This window comes from Henckelia pumila, chromosome 2 (assembly GCF_033568475.1).
Source record: "Henckelia pumila isolate YLH828 chromosome 2, ASM3356847v2, whole genome shotgun sequence".
Taxonomy (NCBI): Eukaryota; Viridiplantae; Streptophyta; class Magnoliopsida; order Lamiales; family Gesneriaceae; genus Henckelia; species Henckelia pumila.
Genome location: NC_133121.1, coordinates 105,816,914 through 105,838,254, shown reverse-complemented (window position 1 = coordinate 105,838,254; position 21,341 = coordinate 105,816,914). Strand labels below are relative to the sequence as shown.

Below are 21,341 nucleotides of genomic sequence, written 5' to 3'. Positions count from 1 at the left end.
TGATAATAATAATAATGATGATTAGTAAAATAATATTAGTTATTATTATTGTGTTGTACAGAAAAATTTGATAGGGATGAAAGAGTAAATTCACAATTGAATTGGTGAAAATTTATTACACATTTATATAGGAGATAGATGTAATTGATAATAATAATAATAATAATAATAATAATAATAATAATAATAACATGAAAATTTGATAGGGGTGAAAAAGTAAATTCACAATTCAAGTGGTGAAAATTTATTCACACATTTATATAGGAGATAGATGTAATTAATAATAATAATAATAATAATAATTAGTAAAATAATATTAGTTATTATTGTGTTGTACAGGAAAATTTGATAGAGGTGAAAGAATAAATTCACAATTGAAGTGATGAAAATTTATTCACATATTTAATAATAATAATAATAATAATAATAATAATAATTAGTAAAATAATATTAGTTATTATTATTGTGCTGTACAGGAAAATTTGATAGGGGTGAAAGAGTAAATTCACAATTGAAATGGAATAATAATTAGTAAAATAATATTAGTTATTATTATTGTGCTGTACAGGAAAATTTGATAGGGGTGAAAGAGTAAATTCACAATTAAAATGGTGAAAATTTATTCACACAATGAAAGTGGTGAAAATTTATTCACACATTTATATAGGAGATAGATGTAATTGATGATGATGATAATAATAATAATAATAATAATAATAATAATAATAATAATAATAATAATAATAATTAGTAAAATAATATTAGTTATTATTATTGTGTTGTAATGAAAATTTGATATGGGTGAAAGAGTAAATTCACAATTGAAGTGGTGAAAATTTATTCACATATTTTATAATATATATATAAAATAATAATAATAATAATAATAATAATAATTAGTAAAATAATATTAGTTATTATTATTAGTGATGAAATTTATTCACACATTTATATAGGAGAGATTTATATAGGAGAGATAGATAGATAGATAGATAGATTGTACAAGAAAATTTAATTGTGGTAAAAATTTATTTACACGTTTATATAAGAGATAGATTTCAGAGGGATACGAATTACAATTACAGACTTACATTTACAGTCACTAGTCTCCCTTTATATTCTACCCAATTCCTCTACCTAAACCCTAGCCTCTTTTCAATTTTCATTGAATCTTATCTGGTTACTTCTAAGCGTGGCTGCTCATATTTTACTGAGAAGCACCAATAGGCGCAACCTTTTGTCCGCAATTCTTTTGTCCGCAATTCCGATCCCAAATTCTGTTAAATTGAGGTATGTTTGGTTATTTTTTCATTTTTTGTGTATTGATCAGAAATTCCGTCAATTTGACACTTAGTTTTTTCGTCTTCTCTCAGCTTTTGTGGGCTATCTGGTAACGAGATGGCTGAAGAAACAGGAAAAAGCTTTGCTCGGAGAGATAAACTTTTGGAAATTGAGTCACGGGTACAGAAGTCGTGGGATGATGGCAATGTGTTCCTGGCTGATCCCAAGGACTCGCCACCAAAACCAGGCGAGAAGTTCTTTGGTAACTTTCCATTCCCATATATGAATGGATATCTCCATTTGGGTCATGCCTTTTCCCTCTCGAAGCTTGAATTTGCTGCTGCCTACCATAGATTGAGGGGAGCGAATGTGCTCTTGCCGTTTGCTTTTCATTGTACTGGGATGCCAATTAAGGCTTCAGCTGATAAGCTTAGCAGGGAGATTGAGATGTTTGGCAACCCGCCAGTTTTTCCGGTTGTTCAGGAAGAAGAAAGTGGCAAGGCCGAGGGGAAAACAGAAAATGTAAGTGAAGGGGATCAAGCTCAGCCAGGTGGTAAGTTCAAAGGTAAGAAATCGAAAGCTGTGGCGAAGTCTGGTGGTGTCAAGTACCAATGGGAGATCATGCAGAGTTATGGTTTGAGTGATGAGGAGATAGTGAAATTCACAAATCCATATCACTGGCTTACCTTTTTTCCACCATTGGCTGTTGAGGATTTAAAGGCTTTTGGGCTGGGATGTGATTGGAGGCGCACATTTATCACAACCGATATGAATCCATATTTTGATTCTTTTGTGAGGTGGCAAATGAGGAAATTGAAAGCGATGGGAAAGATTGTTAAGGACTTGAGATATACTATATATTCACCTTTGGATGGGCAACCGTGTGCTGATCATGATCGGGCTTCTGGTGAAGGTGTCATTCCACAGGAGTATGTTCTCATAAAAATGGAAGTCATCGGTCCATTCCCTTCAAAGATGAGTGTCTTAGAGGGAAAGAAGGTCTACCTAGCTGCTGCTACATTGAGACCAGAGACTATGTATGGGCAAACCAATTGTTGGGTATTGCCTGATGGAAAGTACGGGGCTTTCGAAATTGATGACAACCAGGTGTTTATCTTAACAAGAAGGGCTGCATTGAATTTGGCTTATCAGAAGCTGTCACGTTTTCCGGAGAAGCCAACTTGTTTGCTAGAGTTGACTGGTCAAGATCTAATTGGTCTGCCTTTGAGATCCCCTTTGGCATTTAACGAAATAATATACACTTTGCCCATGCTATCAGTTCTGACCGACAAGGGTACTGGAATTGTTACTAGTGTTCCGAGTGATTCTCCAGACGACTACATGGCCCTCCAAGATTTGAAAGCAAAGCCAGCATTCAGGGCCAAGTACAGTGTGAAGGACGAATGGGTTGTGCCTTTCCAGATCATACCCATCATCCACCACCCTGATTTTGGAGACAAGTCAGCGGAGAAAATATGCATTGAGAAAAAAATTAAGAGTCAGAATGAAAGAGAAAAGCTTGATGATGCCAAGAAAATTATATACAAGGGAGGATTTTATGAGGGAACCATGCTTGTGGGTGAGTTTACCGGAATGAAAGTTCAAGAGGCTAAAAGTTTGATAAGGAACAAGCTTTTAGAGTTGGAGTTGGGTGTGGTTTATAGTGAACCCGAAAAAAAAGTCATGTCGAGATCTGGGGATGAGTGTGTCGTGGCTTTGACTGATCAGTGGTACATCACTTACGGTGAAGAAGAATGGAAAAAAGCAGCCGAGGAGTGTTTGGCTAGCATGAATCTTTATTCAGAAGAGTCAAGACATGGCTTTGAACACACCTTGAGCTGGTTGAATCAGTGGGCATGTTCTCGAAATTTTGGGTTAGGAACTCGTATTCCTTGGGATGAACAGTTCTTGGTTGAATCTTTGTCTGATTCTACTCTTTACATGGCATACTACACTGTAGCACATGTTTTGCAGAGAGGGGAAATGTATGGGGCTGATAGGTCTTCTGTGAAACCGGAACAGCTAACCGACGAGGTTTGGGATTTCTTATTTGTCGGTGGACCGAATCCTAAATCCTCAGAAATACCTTCGTCTCTTCTTAATAAGATGAAGCTAGAGTTTGATTATTGGTATCCATTCGATCTGAGAGTATCTGGCAAGGATCTCATCCAAAATCATCTCACCTTTTGTATATACAACCATACTGCGCTTGTGCCCAAGTGCCATTGGCCTCGTGGATTCAGATGCAATGGTCACATTATGCTGAATTCTGAGAAAATGTCAAAGTCAACTGGGAATTTCAGGACTCTTCGACAAGCTATTGAGGAATTTTCAGCTGATGCCACTAGATTCTCCTTGGCAGATGCTGGTGATGGGATGGATGATGCCAACTTTGTCTTTGAGACTGCTAATGCTGCTATATTACGTCTTACAAAAGAAATCTCATGGATGGAGGAGGTTCTAGCCGCCGAGTCAACTTTGAGAAGTGGTCTTGCCACCACTTATGCGGACCGTGTGTTCAACAATGAAATAAATATTGCTGTCAAGATGACTGAGAAGAACTATAGTGAATACATGTTCCGAGAAGCTCTAAAAAGTGGTTTCTATGATCTTCAAGCTGCAAGGGACGAGTATAGACTTTCTTGTGCCTCAGGGGGAATGAACCGTGATTTATTATGGCGATTTATGGATGTCCAAACTCGACTTATTGCTCCGATCTGTCCACATTATGCAGAATATGTGTGGAAGGAGCTCTTGAAGAAGGATGGGTATGCCGTGAAAGCTGGATGGCCTGTAGCTGATTCACCAGATCTTACCCTGAAGAAGGCAAACAAATACTTGCAAGATTCGATTGTTTCTATGAGGAAGCTTTTGCAGAAGCAGATGTCCGGTTCCAATAAAGCCAAAACACCCGCAACACTCATCCAAAAGAAGCCGACGGTTGGCCTCATATTTGTTAATGAACAGTACGACAGCTGGAAAAAGGTATGCCTCAACATACTCCAGATGAAGTTCGATGCAGCTACTGCCACCTTTGCGTCTGATCACGAAATTCTTTCCGAATTACAAAAAAGCGAGATTGGTAAAGAAGGGAACTTTAAACAAATCCAGAAGCTGTGTATGCCGTTCTTGAGGTTCAAAAAAGATGAAGCTAAGGCGGTCGGCGCACAAGCATTGGATCTGAAGCTTCCTTTTGGAGAAATCGAGGTTCTTAAGGAGAATTCGGAACTGATCAAGCGGCAGCTGGGGCTCGAACATTTGGAAATTTTGTGTGCGACTGATGCTGATGCTGCCGCAAGGGCTGGGGATTATGCCCCAGTTTTAAACTCTAACCCACCGTCCCCAGGAAATCCTACTGCAATCTTTGTTAACTAGATGGATATTTTTGCAGATTTTAGTTGGTCCATTTCTGTTGGAATTTTCTGTTAATCCTACTGCAATCTTTGTTAACTGGATGGAATATTTTTGCAGATTTTAGTTTGTCCATCTGTTGGAATTTTCTGTTCGCTTTTGTGTTTCACAAAACAATATTTGTAGTTTGAATTAAGCGTTTTATATTTATTTCTTTTGAATGGTATGAAATGTTTCTTTTGTGGATTTATTTTTAAATTATTATGCTTTGTTCCTAGTTTATCAAATCAAAATTCTTTTCTTTCTTCTAAAAATAATCATAAATTCCGACCAATGGTACGTTAAAACATGAATTGAAAGTTTCTTTAGTCGATTATTTTATTACATGTTGATTAGTTTGAATTATATTAAACTATTTGCTTCAATTTTCTGACTCTCTCTCCGCAGGGGGAAAAAAAGGAAGAAAAACATCACAGTACATGTTTTCTTGATTATCTGCAGATTCCTGACAGAAAAATGCGTCTCTATCTTGTTTTTTTGAGTAGGTCTCCTGTGAGACGGTCTCATCGACCCAAAACATAAAATTACCCGGTAAGTTGGACCCATACAATTCTAATCCGCTTTTCTTTACCCCATTTGTCGCCTAAATCATCACCGCATATGGAAATCAACAGGAAACCATGGCAGTGGCCGCTCCATCTCGAATCGATGCTTCGAACAAGCTTGCCGGCAACAACGAAGATTTATCAGGTGAAAGTCACAATTTCTTACTCTTTTTTAAATCTAAATAGATGGGTTGTTAATGAAAAATTGATAATTTTTGCGTCTAACTATTTCCTAAATCAATCACCTACTTTTGATTGAACTCATGCCCTAAATCAATCACATATTCTAGAATCAATAACCCATATTCTGTTGAATGATTTTTGCGTTGTTTGCAGAATTTGATAACAGAATCTGCAGTTTAGGCTATCCTCAAGCGAAAGATTTGCAGGTATATTGTTGACGTTGCATCTTTATGAGCCCTCAAGCTTACATCGGATTTTTAATGCACACCAATGACTATATTTCTTCCATTGCCAAGACACCGATAGTATGATTTGATAATTTTGAGGTATTGTTACTGATAACCACGAATTATATTGTCTTGTATTTGAATTTAGTCATACGAATTATGCGGAATATCGATTATATTTTTTTTACTTTGGTAGGCTAGTTTGCTCTTCCGATGTTTGACGACGGGATTTAGTTATTCACATTTACCTGGAGCTTTTTCGTCGTTGGGGTCTCCAATATGGGGCATGCTATTATATTATTGGAGTTATTGCCATTTATCTTTTCGGTTTCTCCTTTGTTTTTGCCGTAATGTTTTGATAGTTGAACTACTTTAGTTTTAGCTTCGATAGAGTTCTAATGGCGCTGCTTCTCTGTTTTGATTTTTGAAGCGGCCAGAAAGTTCTCGTATCAAACTAGAGTCAGAGTCGTTGTTGCTTGTGGTGGGTCACCGATTGGTGCACAGGTTTGGATTTCATTTATTGTCTATTTGATCTAATAAGCTGTTCTTGGACTGCAGTTTTAACGTTTTGGCTCTTACTTTTCTTTGTGGTAAAAAGGGGGTTACACTACATATATATTTCCATAATCATCTTCTTTCAGATGCTGTGGGATCTGAAATTGAATATTGGCTTTTTTATGTTGTTAGAGTTTATCTTTTAGGATGTTCGAATGATGTGCGCTTGAGTTACTGATATTGAATGCTTGTATTGTTTCTAGATTAGTTGCTCTGATTTTCACTGATTTTACACATGTTTGCTCATATTATCTTGTGTGATATTGTAGAATGTAAATACTTGGGTTTGCTACTCATCTCTAATTTTCCATTGTTTCACTTCGATTTTGACTAATAATGTATTTGTTGGCTCTCTGAACATGTTTCATGGTATTGTATAATGATGTATTGGTTGGCTCTCTTTGAACCTAGTGTAATATTCTGGAAGTCTAAACATAAGAAAACTTGTTAAGTGGATAAATAAATACTATCATATTCTTATAGTTATTATGACTAAAAATAACGTTTTGCCAAGATATATATGCTCTGTTACAAAGATAACACAGTCTAATGTCATCCTCTAGTTCAAGTGAAGGACAAACCATGCACAACATAGATGTCGTGCAAAGAATCTTGAAATATTTCTTACTATGCTCATGGCTGGACACTTTAACTTAAAAGTTGAAAGATTGGGACTGGACGATTCACATAAGCCGCACTCTTCTCTCCGCTTAAACTCTAGTTGTTTTCTTTGTGCATAAGTGCTCGATTTCTCTGTTTTGTGTATTGTCATCAATTTATTTTCTCGTTTTATCTTGATACACAGAAAATTTATTTGTCTCATTGGTGGGCCTGCAATTCAGTTGGCGACTGATGCCTGAAATTGATGGATTTCCTCATAACCTTATCGATGTTCCTTTGAAGGAATCTCCATTAAGCGGACGTGGTGGTTTGTGTGGTGACCTGAACATCCAAGTGAAGCTTGAAGGAAGTGGTGTATACTCGGATCTGTTTGTAGTTTAAGGCACTAAAATTGGCCATGAGATAGTTTCTGTTCATTTGCTAGAACCGTCATTTATGCATTTGGAAGATTCACGTATGTGCTTTCTTTGTTTTGTATGTGTGGACCATTCTTGGGAAAAGGCGGCATGTGGCTGTGGTGCTAGAGGAGTATGATGTCCAACTCGAGAATCGGAGTACAAAAAATTCAGTGTTTCTGCAGACAAGGCTGTAGAGGATGGTTTACAGTAGTTGCTTAACTTACAGATTGGTTGGGGTACTTTTTGTTTCTATATTTTCCTTTGGTGTTTTCATTAATGACTCGAATTTGCTGGTTTTATTAAGGTGATTCTTTGGTATTGTGCTGTTATTGTTGTTCCATTATGCCTCGTCTCAAACGAACCGCACCTGATACAAACCGGGGAAAGACTCGTTTCACCCAAGGATCTGGCAGCAGATCCCATGCTATTGATGAGACAAGATTCACCTCCTATGAAAATTCTGAATGGTTCAAGATGGTCCAGGATAAGAAATTCATTGCCGAACAATCCTTGCATCCTGACTTAGATCAAACTTTACTTGAGATTCGAGTTGCTTTTAACAAAATGGGCTGGGGACCGATCTTAGATTTGCAGGGGGTTTACTACCCCGATTTTGTTCGGGAGTTTTTTTGCCAACATTGAAGACCAACAAAATAGGAAAGCCGAGGAAATTCATTTTGTTGTACGAGGGACACCTATTTGGATTCTCCAAGATACATTGGCTGAGCTCCTCAATGTCGATAGCTTTGGGCGTTTCTTTCGGTGCAGTACAGAATCTTGTCATATCGGACTCTAGTTATAAAGTTGAGGAAGGAGAGAACCGGCTGGGATTTGTCCATCAACCTTGCTCCAACCGCAGTAGCATTCTTGCAAGCCACATACCCATCCTGGATCGAACTCTTTGTGCTTTTCTTTAACTTTAATGTCCTTCCAAGAGTTAGTGGGAGGAATGAGCTTCGAGTGGCAGATGTCTACTTTCTAGACAAGATGATCACTGGGTAAACCCCCGGACTAACGCAATAGCTTGCAAATTATGTTAGTCAGGTAACGAGATCATTCTTGCCATGTTACATGTTACATGGACTTGATAACATTGATTGAACACAAAGTAGCATCCATGTCATTCTATGTTTGACATTTTATGACCATCTTATTAATTACATGATCAAGTGATGCCCTCTTCGTTTTTCAGTTCAACACAAAAAAATTGAATACAAATATATTAAATACAAAATCTGCAATATCGCAATATTGTTGTTAGATCGGATATGACTCGAGTTACAATTGTTATAGTTGTAGGGGTCCACGAATCATTCACTCTGTATGATTTGACTTTCTGCATCTTGACCTCGACTCCGGTTAACAAAATCCAAGTAACCCTGCCTCAATTGAAAGAATAGTTTCACAATATATGGCCAATATCTATATTGTGTACGCATAAAAGCTAGCTCTAAAAGCATTTCACATAACGTCAAAAATCGATCTAATACTAGCTATTGTATGGAACCAAATATTGATAATGTTAGATCAATAAAAAAAGGTAGGCTTTGAACTTTTCATTTGCAAGTCCTTTCAACTTGTTAGGTAGTTCAAGAAAACAATATTCAGCGACTCACTCAGATTACAAGAAGTTAGCATTGGTACCTGAAGGATTCCAACAGCAGCAAATTTGTCCACAATTGTCTTATATTGAACAGGATGCAAACTCAAAGGCTTCAAGAGGAAATCAACGCTCTAGTTACATGAAAAAAATTGAGTTGATTAGTAACCTCATGTTGTGAAAATTATCTTCCACAAGTCGCAAGGTCAATTCTAAAAGACACACAAGCTCAACGTTTAATGATACACAAAAGAACCTATGTAGTGTAAGGAGCACAAAGACTTTGATCTGAAGCTTATAGGCTCTTTAAAACAGTTTAACGAAGCTTGATGGCTTATACGATGCATCAGAGTGTTCATAGAATTTGCTAGAATAAATATTTTGTATCTTCCAAAAGATGTGAATATAAGCTTTAAAGTTCAAGGTAACTCTCTTTCAGATGCAAAACTCTTACTTTTTAACAAGCCAATAAACTAGACTCTACAATAAAAATTCATATAATTTACTAGAGTTTATCTTATCCGAAAAAATTGAAGAATTTTTTTTAATTTAAGACATACTTTATAATCTCTGTAACATGTATCGCATATTCGCTTTTACCACATCATTTTCCAAAAACTTGATTGAAGAAAAACTGAAAATGTAATCTTCAAATTTAAGATATAATAAGCCAAGAATATCAAGTAAAATTTATGGAAACCATAAAAATAAAACTTGTGATGCAATTTTGAATACCAGTTGCATGGAGATACCGGCTAAGCAAAACCAAACTTGCGCAATTTTTTGAAGAACGTCAAAGCATTTACCTAATCAATGAAACATAAAAAAAAATATGAAACAAAAAAAGTTGAAACAAAAAGATTTCACCTTCGATGTGAAGCACTCATCCCAAAAGGTATAACTTGAATCTTCAAATTTTCCTGTTTTTGTAAGGTCATCAATGAACAACTTCACTTGAACAGCCTGTGAAAGGAAGGCACCATGAAGTTTGTGATGAAAACAAACAAATGATACAGATAAATGTGAGATGCATGTGATGGTTAGCAACTTAGCATACATTTCGGCTGTTCTTTTGCCTATCGAAAGGATAACCAAAAACGAAGCCTGAGAGTGAAAACTTGGAGATCTGCAAGCAAAACTAAAATCATCAATGACAATGATAAATTTAATTAACTGTAATAACCTGCATCACAATTATTTGGAAATACCTCAATTAATGCAATCAAAATTACTATTATGTAAAATGTTACGTTAATGTATACTTGAAAATTGAATACCAGCAAATGCAATAACCAATTGCATAACTTCACACGTTCATAGCAAAAAGACAGAACTGCATACATGCGGAAAAAATGTTATCAAAGACATGTTCAAGTGAATGCCTGAAATGGTGGCAGCAATATGCCATTTACTTCACTTTTGAAGATTCAACATTTAGGTTCAAAATTTTCGTTAAAAAAACATCGAGGTTATAAAGACAAAAGAAACATTCAAAATTTTGCAAATTTTACCATCCACATATAATACTTCAACTATTATCTAAATATATTATGGTAAACAACGGGCAGCAATGCAAAAAAATTTACAATACCAACAACAAATATACTCACCAGACTTTGGAAATCAGTTGCCATCAAGTCGATGTTTGTTTTTTTTCGAATCAAGACACTGTCACATCAGATTATTCAAATTGCTTCATCAGTAAACAAAACTCTTGTTGATCATTAATAGTAAATAACCTAAACAAGACTTGCATGACAAAAAATGAAAAAAGTAAATTATTCACAAATGTGATGAATAAAGAAATACAGCCACGTGACCTCAGGGGGGCTGCAATTTTGTTATTAGCGTCAGAAAGAGCTAGTCCCACGTACTTATCACCCACATCCAAGCCAAGCAAGCGCCTTTTCTTTAGCCCGTTTGATTTGGACAATTCTTGGAACAGCTTCATTGGCTTCAAGTACTTCATCTGTGTCACTTGTTGCAACCCACAAAATTTATGAATATCATTGTAAACAGTAAACGGAACTATTGTCATAAATTTAGACAAAGATGCTTTGAATGAATCATTTTACCAAACATCTTAGGTACATTGTACAATCTTTAAAAAAAAATTACAACAATACGAGGTGCTCGTGTTCGTCACTAACGTTATGCACTCATTCGTATATATACACAAAAATTCAGAAGAGGACCACCTTTGGGAGAAGATGCACCAAAGAAAAATGAAAGTTAATTGTTTGAAAATGAGAATTCCTGGGAAGTGTCTTGATAACCTAGACACTGAGTCGTGGACTCGTGAGTCGTGTGTTATAAAATACTAGTATTTCATCTGTAATATGCACAAAATGTTATTATTATTTAATTTTTTATAAAATTAGTAAATATAAGTATTTGAATAAATAATTAAAATATAAAAAATATGAATAGAGAGTGTTTGATAGGGCTTATAAACTCTTTAAATTTGATAGAAAATATTTTTAAATAAACATATTACACATTCTCGAAATAAACTGCTTGACATATAAACTCTGTAATATGCACAAAATGTTATTATTATTTAATTTTTTATAAAATTAGTAAATATGAGTGTTTGAATAAATAATTAAAATATAAAAAACATAAATAGAGAGTGTTTGATATGGCTTATAAACTTTTTAAATTTGATAGAAAATATTTTTAAATAAACATATTACACATTCTCAAAATAAACTGCTTGACATATATAAAATATTTTTTTTAAAAAAATTTGTTTCAAACCTAATTTTTTAGAAATGTTTTATTCTAAAATTTGACTTCCTCATATTATCTTACATATTTTGTTAAATACCCTCCACCCATTTTTCACATTAATCTAAATTTTCAGATTTCTAGTATTCAAAATTATCATTCTTATACCTCGTAAATCTATATACAATCATGTGGTTTTTTTATAAATGATTAGTTCATAATATTTTAATTAACTTATTCGTTTTTAATTCTGACACATTTTATAGAAAATTCATTATATTTCGATTATAATGTTTTCTTCTTAATTACTTTTGTGTGATTAAATTTTGAAATCTCCAAAAAAAAATTACGGATTTTTTATTTTTTTTGTGACTTAGAAAAAAATATTTAAATATTCTTTCTCAAATATTATAAACTTAATTTTTTTTTTGTTTTCCTTAAGGATTTATTTATCCAATAATTATAATCAAATATTGTATTATATAAAAAATTTATAACAAATTTATTTATCTAAGAATCTATATCATCATCATATTACTAGTGATCGAGGCACACGCGATGCGTGTGCGATGTTTGTGCATGAATATTAATCAGGCTATGATATAAATTTATGCTGAGATTAAAGGTTTAATTTAATTACTATATTTTGGCTCACAATCAAAATGACATGGTTGTTGATTATATAAACTTGAGATTTTTTTTGCCGTATATTAGAATTGCAAATAAAAAAAAATTTGAGAAAGCAAGTAAACAATTATTCAATTATTGTAATTTAAACATGATTTTTTTTAATAAATGATCATAATTCTCAACAATGAATGCAGCACTTGGAGTTTTAATGAACTTTTCAATATATGTACTCTTCAAAACATTGAAATATGCGTGTATAACATAATATATGAGATTAAAATGTTAAGTGTTTAATATATAAACAAATATCGTATATTATATGTGTAATAAATTTTATTTTTTAAAATTTTCGACGTGTTGGGCTGTTATTTTGTTTAGTCGACGATGCATACGTAACACAATAGTTTGATTATATATATGATCCATGTGTAACATATTTAAAAATATTGAAAAATATTGGTAATTGCAAAACATATTATATAGTGATCTATAACAAATTTCAAGGACACATGCAAAGGCATGCAAATACATGTCAATAAAATATAATTCCAATAATACATGTAAAAACATAAAAATACATGTCAATAAAATATAATGATGTAACTTTTAAAAACCAAAACATATATGATATATATATATAATAAACCATGTAGTTAATTCATAGGCACAAAAATTAGTCAGTAAATCACAACCAAACAAACTCATAAAAAATCCAAAAAAAAGGGAAACATATTATTTTTTATTGAAGATATATCTCACCTAATTTCCTACCAGTTCAATTCGAGTAATCAGTTTGTGAAAAAAAACAACCAAAAAACCAAAGTTATTTAATCAATAGAGTAAATAAATAAATACTGAAAAATCAATATACTTGAGTCGACGCTTCGAAGAACGAAAAACAATGATTATTCCCTCTATGAAAATCTTGTGCATAGAAGAATACCAAAGATTATGGAGGCATTTCGATTTTTTAAAAAAGACAATAAATAATAAATTGTAAAATTTAAAAATATAAAACAATAAATAATAAATTTTAAAATTAAAAAAATAATAAAAATATAACGTTTTTCTAAATAAATATTCACAAAATATATATATATATATATATATATATCTTATAAAGTGATTGTCATATTTGTAAATAAAATAATATCAAAGGGCACAAAATGAGCTTTTAATGGCTAGAAAAAAGAAAACCGTATAAAATGATCACTATCTTGCCCAATCATTTTGGTTTTATTAAAAATTAAGTTAGGAGATAATGGTAATTTCAAATCAAACATCACCAATTAATTGAAAGTTTGTTAATTAGAGGGTCTCTACTTTAATAATATAGTAATATAATAGATAAGTGTCATATACTAACCGTTTTTTGTATGTCAAATCATACCAAAATTTTCCCTCATTTTATCTCCAAATTTAACATATATCTTCTTTAATTTATAATTTAAATGGCTAATGTATCATAATTTTTCTCTAACGTTGTTATCTTATTTTTTCTTTATCTTATTTTCCGTTTTTATAAATTATTCAAACATATTTTTAAAAATTCTCTTTACTTTTTAAAGACCTGCAAGCTTATTCTGTATTATAAATTTTTTTAACATTTTTTTTCATGTAATTGAATTATCGATCACGTGAAAATCACGTATCACGGTTGCTAGTAGTAATAAAATGCTCGTCTATTACATAAATAATAATAATAATAATAATAAACTAAAAGTGAAAATTTTTAATTGTTAAAGTAAAATTTGTTAATTGTTAAAATTAAAATAAAAAGTTTTAAAAATAAAATATAAACAAATGTTAATAACAATGATCATAATGGGGTAAAGATGCAATGATTGAAAGATGAGGGACTGTTCAGAAATTTTCAAAGAAAGCAAATAAAAAGGAAAATCAATCGATTCCCAGCACCTTGCCCTCCGATTCTCCTTCTCAGTACGCACCAGGTTTTTTTACAACTTCTCCATCTTTCTAGAACACACAAACACACGCGTGCGAACAAATCCATTAATCACAAGCTTCAAAATTGATTGCAGTGCCCTAATATTTTGACAGATTTAAAGTAATTTCTGCCCTGTTATTTAGTAATTTCAGTAGGGATGTTAGGGATTAATGCTTAGCCTAATTAAATCTCAGAAGAGCCGTCGATTAATTTTGACAGATTTAGTTACTCCTATTTCTTCCTTTGTGTGTGTGTGTGTATTTCATACTCCTTCCAGGTCCCAACTTGTCATTTATTTTGTCATTCCCAGCAATTTACAGCTTTTGCTAGACATTGGTTGGATGATTAGTAAATATTGCTACTAATAAATTAGAAAATAAACCCTTTTAATTATTTGGTTGCTGGGAATTTAATTTGGTGAGCTTTCGATGATTTTGGAAAATTATTTTGAGTAAATATGTTGGAGGATATGGTATTAGAACTCTGTATATATTTTTTTGTGGGGTTTCATTAGCTTCAGTGGTGTTCAGGACATGCTGCTTTAGTAATTGTATCTCGTGTCTCTATATAAGGCACAATTGCAAATAGAGAATGGGAGAAACTTGGCTGCAAAGTTTGGTTCCCTGTTTTTTGCGCATCCGTTGGATTTCTTTGAAACAATGTAGATAAGTTCTGATCTTGGTCCTGTACAAGCAAATGTAATTTGTGTCAGAATTCAAGCTTCATGCACATGAAATAATATTTGGGCCTTTAACATGGCGTATAAGAAGATATTTGGTTTCTTTATTATAAAAAAAATATAATCATGGAGTGATGGTTCCCTTTGGTGTCTGTTATTCATGTAATTTTGTTACCTCTCCCTCTTTGTTGTCCAAAACAAATTGGATTTTTGCCGGGAATAGATTTTATCGCTTGCTTTGACTAAACTTGGGAATTTTTGATGCAGTGACTGTTTCTAGGAATTTTCCCAGAGGTTATGGCTAAACATCATCCAGATTTAATCATGTGTCGCAAGCAACCAGGGATAGCTATAGGAAGACTTTGTGAGAAAGATGATGGAAAATGTGTTGTTTGTGATTCCTATGTGCGCCCTTGCACGCTTGTTCGTATATGTGATGAATGCAATTATGGATCTTTCCAAGGCCGGTGTGTCATCTGTGGCGGGGTGGGAATCTCTGATGCCTACTATTGCAAGGAGTGCACCCAGCTCGAAAAAGATAGGGATGGATGCCCAAAGATAGTCAACTTGGGGAGTGCTAAAACTGACCTGTTTTATGAGAGGAAGAAATATGGCTTCAAAAAGAGGTGATAGCCTGCTAGTCATCGTTGTTGCATCTACTTCGGCTATTTTAACAACATTGTCTTGTGTTATTGGGTTTTGTTATTGGGACTCTTTCCTTTACTTATGTGTGTGATGTGGACGCGTCCATTAGTGATTCAAAATGAAGCTGAGTTCGACATTTTGGTAATCCTGAACATTAATGATGTTGCGTCTTTGTAATACTGTCTGCTGGATGGATGACATTTCTGTTTAAGTTTCGGTGTTTAAATTAGATTATTTTCCTGCTCCTTAATTTTTTTTATTTCATATTTTGCATCTTCTTTTCTTCTCACATAAACTACTGACCGTGAGTAGGACTCCCACTTTTATATTCAAATCGGTTATTTGGGCAAAGAAAGTTTTCTTAAAACATGAAACTTCATGGGATTCAATGTCGAGTGTTTCATCTGCACAGTAGTTGAGAAAAAAAAAATGATTTGTAATTTAGAAGGTTTAACATTTATAGTTAGAAGGAAAAAAAATTGAAAATTTGATTTTTCTGTAAATGTCGAAAGCCACAACCGTATGTATTCCCAACTTATTTCTCGAAGTTTGTTTACCAGTCGAGGTCTTGCGTGAACCTACTGGCTGTTTCCATAAAGATAAGGTTTTGTGCCGATACTTCCACTGGATGTTTTCAAGTGTTTCTAAACGTTACAAAGCTCACAGACGACACCAAACTCCTCCGAAACTTTGAGATGTGATTTCAAGACGAGCATACATCTATGTGTTTCACCTCAAAAAATACTGTGCGTAGAGAGGCGAACAAGGCCGCTCATAGTCTTGCTAAATTTGCATCCTACTTCAAATCTTGTTGGAAAAATACTGATTCTCCTTCTTGGCTTCAAGAAGTAGTTGATATTCGGAAGTAATATATTTGGTTTCACATCAAAAAAATAAAAATATGAGCATACATCTATGTGTTTATGTATCTCGAAGCTGCTCGAAACCACCATGCAATCAATTCCAAGAAATTGATAAACACTCCAATACCTCCAACTCATGATGCATCATCATATGCACTAGTTCTTTCAATTATCCATCTGCCCGAATTTCCTTCCAAGTGACAACATTTTCTTGCAAATGAACATAAGGAGGGCATATTAGGCTAACAAAGCGAAACCGCAATTGACGTCATGTATTTTAGCATGTCAAGGTTCGCAGCTGTAACCTTGGTTTTGGTAATGCAAAAATGCCAACATACAACCACATGCAGAACCCTTAAACTGGTCGCAACAAAGTGTCATTTAATTTTTCCGACATGCGACAATGTTAATTCATTTTGAATTTATAAACAACAGGTACGCGACAAATTCTCAAATTTCTCAACCATCCACCAATATCAACTACCACATTCATTTACCGAAAAACACAATAATTTAAGTTGATCCGCCCAATTCGAAGCCTTTTCCTGAACCTCGATCCAGCGAAAATAGTACAGCTTACAAGCGGCTTCGATTGCGCAATGGGGCTGGTTTAAAACTGGCTATTCCAGTTACCTCTCTTCCAGTTACCAAGGTGTTGATATCATAGGTGCCTTCATACGTGTATATTGGCTCCAAATCACAGAAGGCCTGACAAAAGAAAGTCACATGTGAAAGTGATGGGGTTATCAACTATAGACAATAATAGCTCGTTAGAACTAGAAAAACTCCTAGATCTCAACTGTCACAATGAAATGCCACTTTTATATAAACATTATAACTGAAGGTAGCATACTGCTACTAACCTTTGCTACGAGAAAATCGGCTAAAATTCCATTTCCACCCAGTAACTCCCGCCCAAGAGAAACAGTCTCCCTGGCCTTCAATGAGATCCACGACTAAATTGAACAAAAACTAATCAGCAAAATTTATTATAAATAACCCCACAGATTCCAGATAAAACGAGCAATGGTAATATCTGACCTTGCCCATACTAGCATGACCAGGAGTCATTTTACCACTATCATACAGCTTGCATAACCGCCACCCCACAAGGAGCATTGCTTGAATATTTCCTAGCATTTGGACTAGTTTTTGCTGGTTGAGCTGAAAAGCTGCCAACGGAGCACCAAATTGTTTCCTCTCCTTTAAGTACCTTTCAATATCAATCAATCCATCACATTCAAGCCTAATAAACTTCTCTTAAATGAAGCACAACAAAAATAAGAATGGTTTAAATACCTGTGACACATGTCATAAACACCCATTGAAATGCCAATAGGCTGCCAAGCAACCATTACTCGTGAAACAGCAAGCACCTATTTGAAGGTACAGATGTATTCCAAGGATCAAAGTACTTAAAAGTAAAAGGTGAGAGTCGCATTCACATATAAACTCAGCAGAAGCGAGGCTACAAGAGGAAGCCAGAATCATTCAGCTAATTTCTTCAAGAGAAATTATTTATGGTGCATAAAGCTTCCCAAGTTATCTTCTCTGGAAACTCACATTAATAAACAACCAACTAAAACATTGCATCAACCTTCAGGACTCTTGAGAATACCTTGCTTGTATCCTGAAAGGAGTTAACTCCAGGCAGCCTGTCTTCATCAGGGACAAAAACTTTCTTCAAGATAATATCTCCATTTTGTACCATTCTTAAACCAATTTTATTTTCTATTTTAGTAGATTGCAGACCTGGAACATTCTTCTTCAGGATGAATCTGTGTCAGTTGAAGCTCTACCATGAGTGATGTAAACAGATAGCATAAGAAAGCATAAAGCCCAAACATGCCTATATTTTTGGCACTGGTTCAAGGAATCTCAAGAAACAGTAAGGCACACACCTAACCTTACAGGAAAATTGATGGTTTGAAGCCATAAAAACAAACTGTAGCAATATCTCACAAGTTGCATTTTAAGATGTGCTAAAAAATACAAAGGTAACTGTGTGGAAAGGACATGCGAGAACTTAATACTTACCCATTTATTTGATTTGTGGCGGTGTCTCTAGCAAATATAACTAAAATATCTGCAAAAGTGCTATTTCCTATCCAGCGCTTCTGGCCTTCAAGAATCCAACCTCCCTCAACCTGATAATCAGAAACCGATATGTTAATATTAATTCTAAAGTTGGAGAGCAAGACCATATACTATGCTGCAACAAATTCATGTATAGTCAATGACTCCAATATGTTAGATAACCCCCCATTTTATACCTCATCAATTATTGATCACATACGCATAGGGAAATGAGGTGAAAAAGCTTATAAACCAAACCTTCCTTGCAGTTGTTCTCAAAGAGCTAGCATCACTTCCATAATCAGGTTCTGTCAGACCCTAAGTTCCATTGAAAACATACTCCAGTTACTAAAAGCAGAAAAGTCAAAGATATACGTCGTGTCAGGATACAGCCTTGTGCAAAAAATGTCCTCACCCAACATCCTATAGTCTGAAGCTTTGCAAGAGATGGCAAATATTTCTGCTTCTGTTCTTCTGACCCACAGAGTCCTGTTCTTGACAGTTAAACAAATCTCTATGACTTTATCATCATCATTAAGCATCAAATTATCTGAACAAACTGGCAAATGGAAACTAACTAGAAGGAATATTTTGATAAATCATGCAAATGACTTCAGACTAACCAATTGTTAGCATCGCCAGACAGGAATGGACCAGAATGAAAGTGGAGCAGCTGGCATCAACTCTGGCAAGTTCTGCTGTAGCAATAGCACTTGCGGTAATAGAGAGGCCAGGACACCCATAGCCCTGAATTATACATTTAATTTAAATGCCACAAGTTTGGGTCCGCTGACCAGAAACTGGAAATAAGAAACTTTAATAGTTTAAGAACCTTGATAGTGCTACCAGCAAGACACAAAGCGCCAAGCTTTGGAACAACTTCAAAGGGAAATTCTGCTTTCTCCCAATACTGAAAAGCCATTTCCCAATCCCAATTTCAGGTTAATCCAACATAAAGCAAAGAGAAGCACCGTTTTGAAACGGTAACTCTTAAAAGTAGATGCTCAAATTTTCAACTTCTTATTTGCTTGTCTGAGGTGGTTCATAAGAATACAAAAAAATAAACAGCAGAAAGCACATTCATTCTCAACAGATTATACTGAACGAATTAAGCAAGTGACATTATTGACATAAACTTAAAGTACCATATAAATATAAATACCTTTGCCATTATTGGAGCTACTTCTTTTTCCATGCACTCTCGTACTTTCTTTCGGACAGCTTGCTCCTCAAGAGTCAACAAATCATCAAACTGGTAGTAATCCGACACTGTCATGTGAGTTCAGAGGTTTAAATTAGTAAAATTAAAATGCAAAATGAAACATTTCAAAAAGGATAGTTCTAATTAAAAACACGCAAATATCTCAGACAGAAACTTTGGGTGTCCCATGGAGAAGGAATAGCTACTCTCCATGGTCATCGAAAGAAGAGCGCTAAAAGGTATGAGAGAACATGAACAAATCAAAGGATGCAGCCAAATTGAATGAAAAACACATCTATCATCGCATTTGCATGCAATTTTTCACTAGTAATTTAAAACCACGAGGATATTATTCTTACCAGAAGGCGGAAAGATCGAAGCCGGAGTTGCTTGGGGGAATGCAACAGAAACATCTAAAGCTGGCAGATCAAAGTAGGCACTCTTAGCCTCTTCGGACATATTCTCTGCATCCACATGGTATTACAATAATCAAATCATTTCAAAAGTTAAAACTATAAAATCTTTTGTTTATCCACTCCAGTTGACTGTTGAACAAAGTGAATTTGATGCAAACATATTATATTACATCACCACATACTTTTTCATAAACCTTCCAGCTCATGGTCGTGCTAGCATTTCTTATTCCCTACACTTGTGAACATCTTCCATACACTGGCTTACACATATACACGTGAAATTGCACTATTGCCACCAGGGGAATTCAATTGTTCCAACTAATCTATTATCCACCTTGAACATATTAAAAAAGTCTTGAAGCTGCGAGTATCAAATTTCATTATTTTAAAATAAATCAGGACAAATCTGGGCTCGTTTACCACAGTGATCCATGCAATTCAGCTCCACCGAATTCGCACAACAACGAAAACTACTAAATTCCACTGAATGCATCATTCAAATCAAAAAATTCCAAATCACAGAACAAAAGCCATAAATCACAATCCACCGAAGCAAAAACAGTACGAACAAAAAAAAAATTAAAGAGATTCAGGACGAGCCAAAAACCTTGATATTTGGTCGCTGGAACCGTCATCACGATGCCTTCTTCTATTAATTTAGGTTCGACTTATGCAGAAAAAAGAAGCAGCGAAATGGAGAGAAAATGATCGATCAACAATCCATACTCAATCATATAATTTGGAAGTGGGTGTATTCTTGAGACGATACGTGTGAAATTATTGAATACAGATAGGCACGCAGTTTAAGGTTGAAAATATAATTGGGCTTTTCTGATGGGTTGGCCCGCATCTATTCTATTCTAACATATCTTTGGGCCGATGAATCAGTAGTAACAATATTATATATATATATATATAAATATAAATTAAATAAATGAACTAAGTCAAACATTAAGTAAAGAATTTGTAGTACATGACAACGCCCACTGAACCAACAATTAATTTTTACAATATTTTTTTTATGGGGAAGTGGATTAGATTTTAAGCGCGTGCTTATGTTTGAATTAGCCACCAATGCTCGAATTAATGTAAAATAATTATGATATATTAATTTATTTATTCTTATGATACCATATATATATATATATATATATGTATATATATATATATATTGTAGGGAGAAGGAATTGTTAGATTTAATTTCATCTTATGATGTAATTATATATGAGTTGAACGAAGTATCACTCTTAGCCTTGTGAAGAGGATATTATTGACTTGATGTATGTGAAATTTTACGAATATATTTATTTTTCTTACAATTGTTTGCAATCG

At 34.1% G+C, this 21,341-nt stretch overlaps 4 protein-coding genes across 10 annotated transcripts in view; 2 read left to right on the top strand and 2 right to left on the bottom strand.

Annotated features, from left to right (window-relative positions):
* Positions 1 to 4,778, top strand: part of LOC140880364 (leucine--tRNA ligase, cytoplasmic-like) — a 39,031-nt gene extending 34,253 nt beyond the window's left edge. Inside the window, exons 1-2 of one of the 2 annotated variants that reach the window (XM_073284728.1) lie at positions 1,093 to 1,290; positions 1,374 to 4,778. In XM_073284728.1, the coding sequence (XP_073140829.1) occupies positions 1,399 to 4,656 (3,258 nt within the window). In that variant the 5' untranslated portion in view covers positions 1,093 to 1,290; positions 1,374 to 1,398 and the 3' untranslated portion in view covers positions 4,657 to 4,778. Of the gene's footprint in view, positions 1 to 1,092; positions 1,291 to 1,373 lie in introns of those variants that run through there. The other variant, XM_073284729.1, reaches the window with a different exon arrangement.
* Positions 4,779 to 7,694: 2,916 nt separating this feature from the next.
* Positions 7,695 to 11,129, bottom strand: LOC140880366 (uncharacterized). 3 transcript variants are annotated; one of them, XM_073284733.1, is made up of 7 exons: positions 11,020 to 11,129; positions 10,642 to 10,790; positions 10,432 to 10,489; positions 9,879 to 9,947; positions 9,689 to 9,784; positions 8,866 to 8,955; positions 7,695 to 8,600 (listed from the first exon to the last, which is right to left on the bottom strand). In XM_073284733.1, the coding sequence occupies exons 2-7, from the start codon at positions 10,788 to 10,790 to the stop codon at positions 8,532 to 8,534; spliced, it is 531 nt and encodes a 176-aa protein (XP_073140834.1). In that variant the 5' UTR covers positions 11,020 to 11,129; the 3' UTR covers positions 7,695 to 8,531. The 3 variants fall into 3 exon arrangements, with proteins under 3 accessions (XP_073140834.1, XP_073140835.1, XP_073140833.1); XM_073284734.1 differs by having other exon boundaries at positions 10,642 to 10,798; positions 11,020 to 11,101; XM_073284732.1 differs by lacking the exon at positions 11,020 to 11,129 and having other exon boundaries at positions 10,642 to 11,007.
* A 2,897-nt stretch (positions 11,130 to 14,026) lies between these two features.
* On the top strand, positions 14,027 to 15,682 carry LOC140883993 (PHD finger-like domain-containing protein 5A). 4 transcript variants are annotated; one of them, XM_073290644.1, is made up of 2 exons: positions 14,027 to 14,133; positions 15,076 to 15,682. In XM_073290644.1, exon 2 carries the CDS (start codon positions 15,106 to 15,108, stop codon positions 15,436 to 15,438), a length of 333 nt encoding a protein of 110 aa, XP_073146745.1. In that variant the 5' UTR covers positions 14,027 to 14,133; positions 15,076 to 15,105; the 3' UTR covers positions 15,439 to 15,682. The 4 variants fall into 4 exon arrangements, with proteins under 4 accessions (XP_073146745.1, XP_073146746.1, XP_073146747.1 ...); XM_073290645.1 differs by having other exon boundaries at positions 14,109 to 14,249; XM_073290646.1 differs by lacking the exon at positions 14,027 to 14,133 and adding an exon at positions 14,276 to 14,406.
* A 983-nt stretch (positions 15,683 to 16,665) lies between these two features.
* Positions 16,666 to 20,784, bottom strand: LOC140880365 (acyl-coenzyme A oxidase 4, peroxisomal). Its single transcript, XM_073284731.1, has 13 exons — positions 20,617 to 20,784; positions 19,953 to 20,057; positions 19,555 to 19,661; positions 19,225 to 19,302; positions 19,016 to 19,139; positions 18,808 to 18,881; positions 18,651 to 18,710; positions 18,354 to 18,463; positions 17,935 to 18,094; positions 17,616 to 17,692; positions 17,358 to 17,529; positions 17,180 to 17,272; positions 16,666 to 17,024 (listed from the first exon to the last, which is right to left on the bottom strand). The coding sequence occupies exons 1-13, from the start codon at positions 20,642 to 20,644 to the stop codon at positions 16,893 to 16,895; spliced, it is 1,320 nt and encodes a 439-aa protein (XP_073140832.1). The 5' UTR covers positions 20,645 to 20,784; the 3' UTR covers positions 16,666 to 16,892.
* Between the last annotated feature and the right edge of the window lie 557 nt (positions 20,785 to 21,341).

Coding starts and splice junctions, on each gene's coding strand:
- LOC140880366 (XM_073284732.1), bottom strand. CDS start 10,859: ATGACAATAGTTCCGTTTACTGTTTACAATGATATTCATAAATTTTGT. Junction 9,948..10,431: donor CAACTGATTTCCAAAGTCTG/GTGAGTATATTT, acceptor TTTTGCTTGCAG/ATCTCCAAGTTTTCACTCTC. Junction 9,785..9,878: donor GGCAAAAGAACAGCCGAAAT/GTATGCTAAGTT, acceptor TTCCTTTCACAG/GCTGTTCAAGTGAAGTTGTT.
- LOC140883993 (XM_073290644.1), top strand. CDS start 15,106: ATGGCTAAACATCATCCAGATTTAATCATGTGTCGCAAGCAACCAGGG.
- LOC140880365 (XM_073284731.1), bottom strand. CDS start 20,644: ATGACGGTTCCAGCGACCAAATATCAAG. Junction 18,464..18,650: donor TGAGAACAACTGCAAGGAAG/GTTTGGTTTATA, acceptor TCTGATTATCAG/GTTGAGGGAGGTTGGATTCT. Junction 17,530..17,615: donor GTTTATGACATGTGTCACAG/GTATTTAAACCA, acceptor TGATATTGAAAG/GTACTTAAAGGAGAGGAAAC.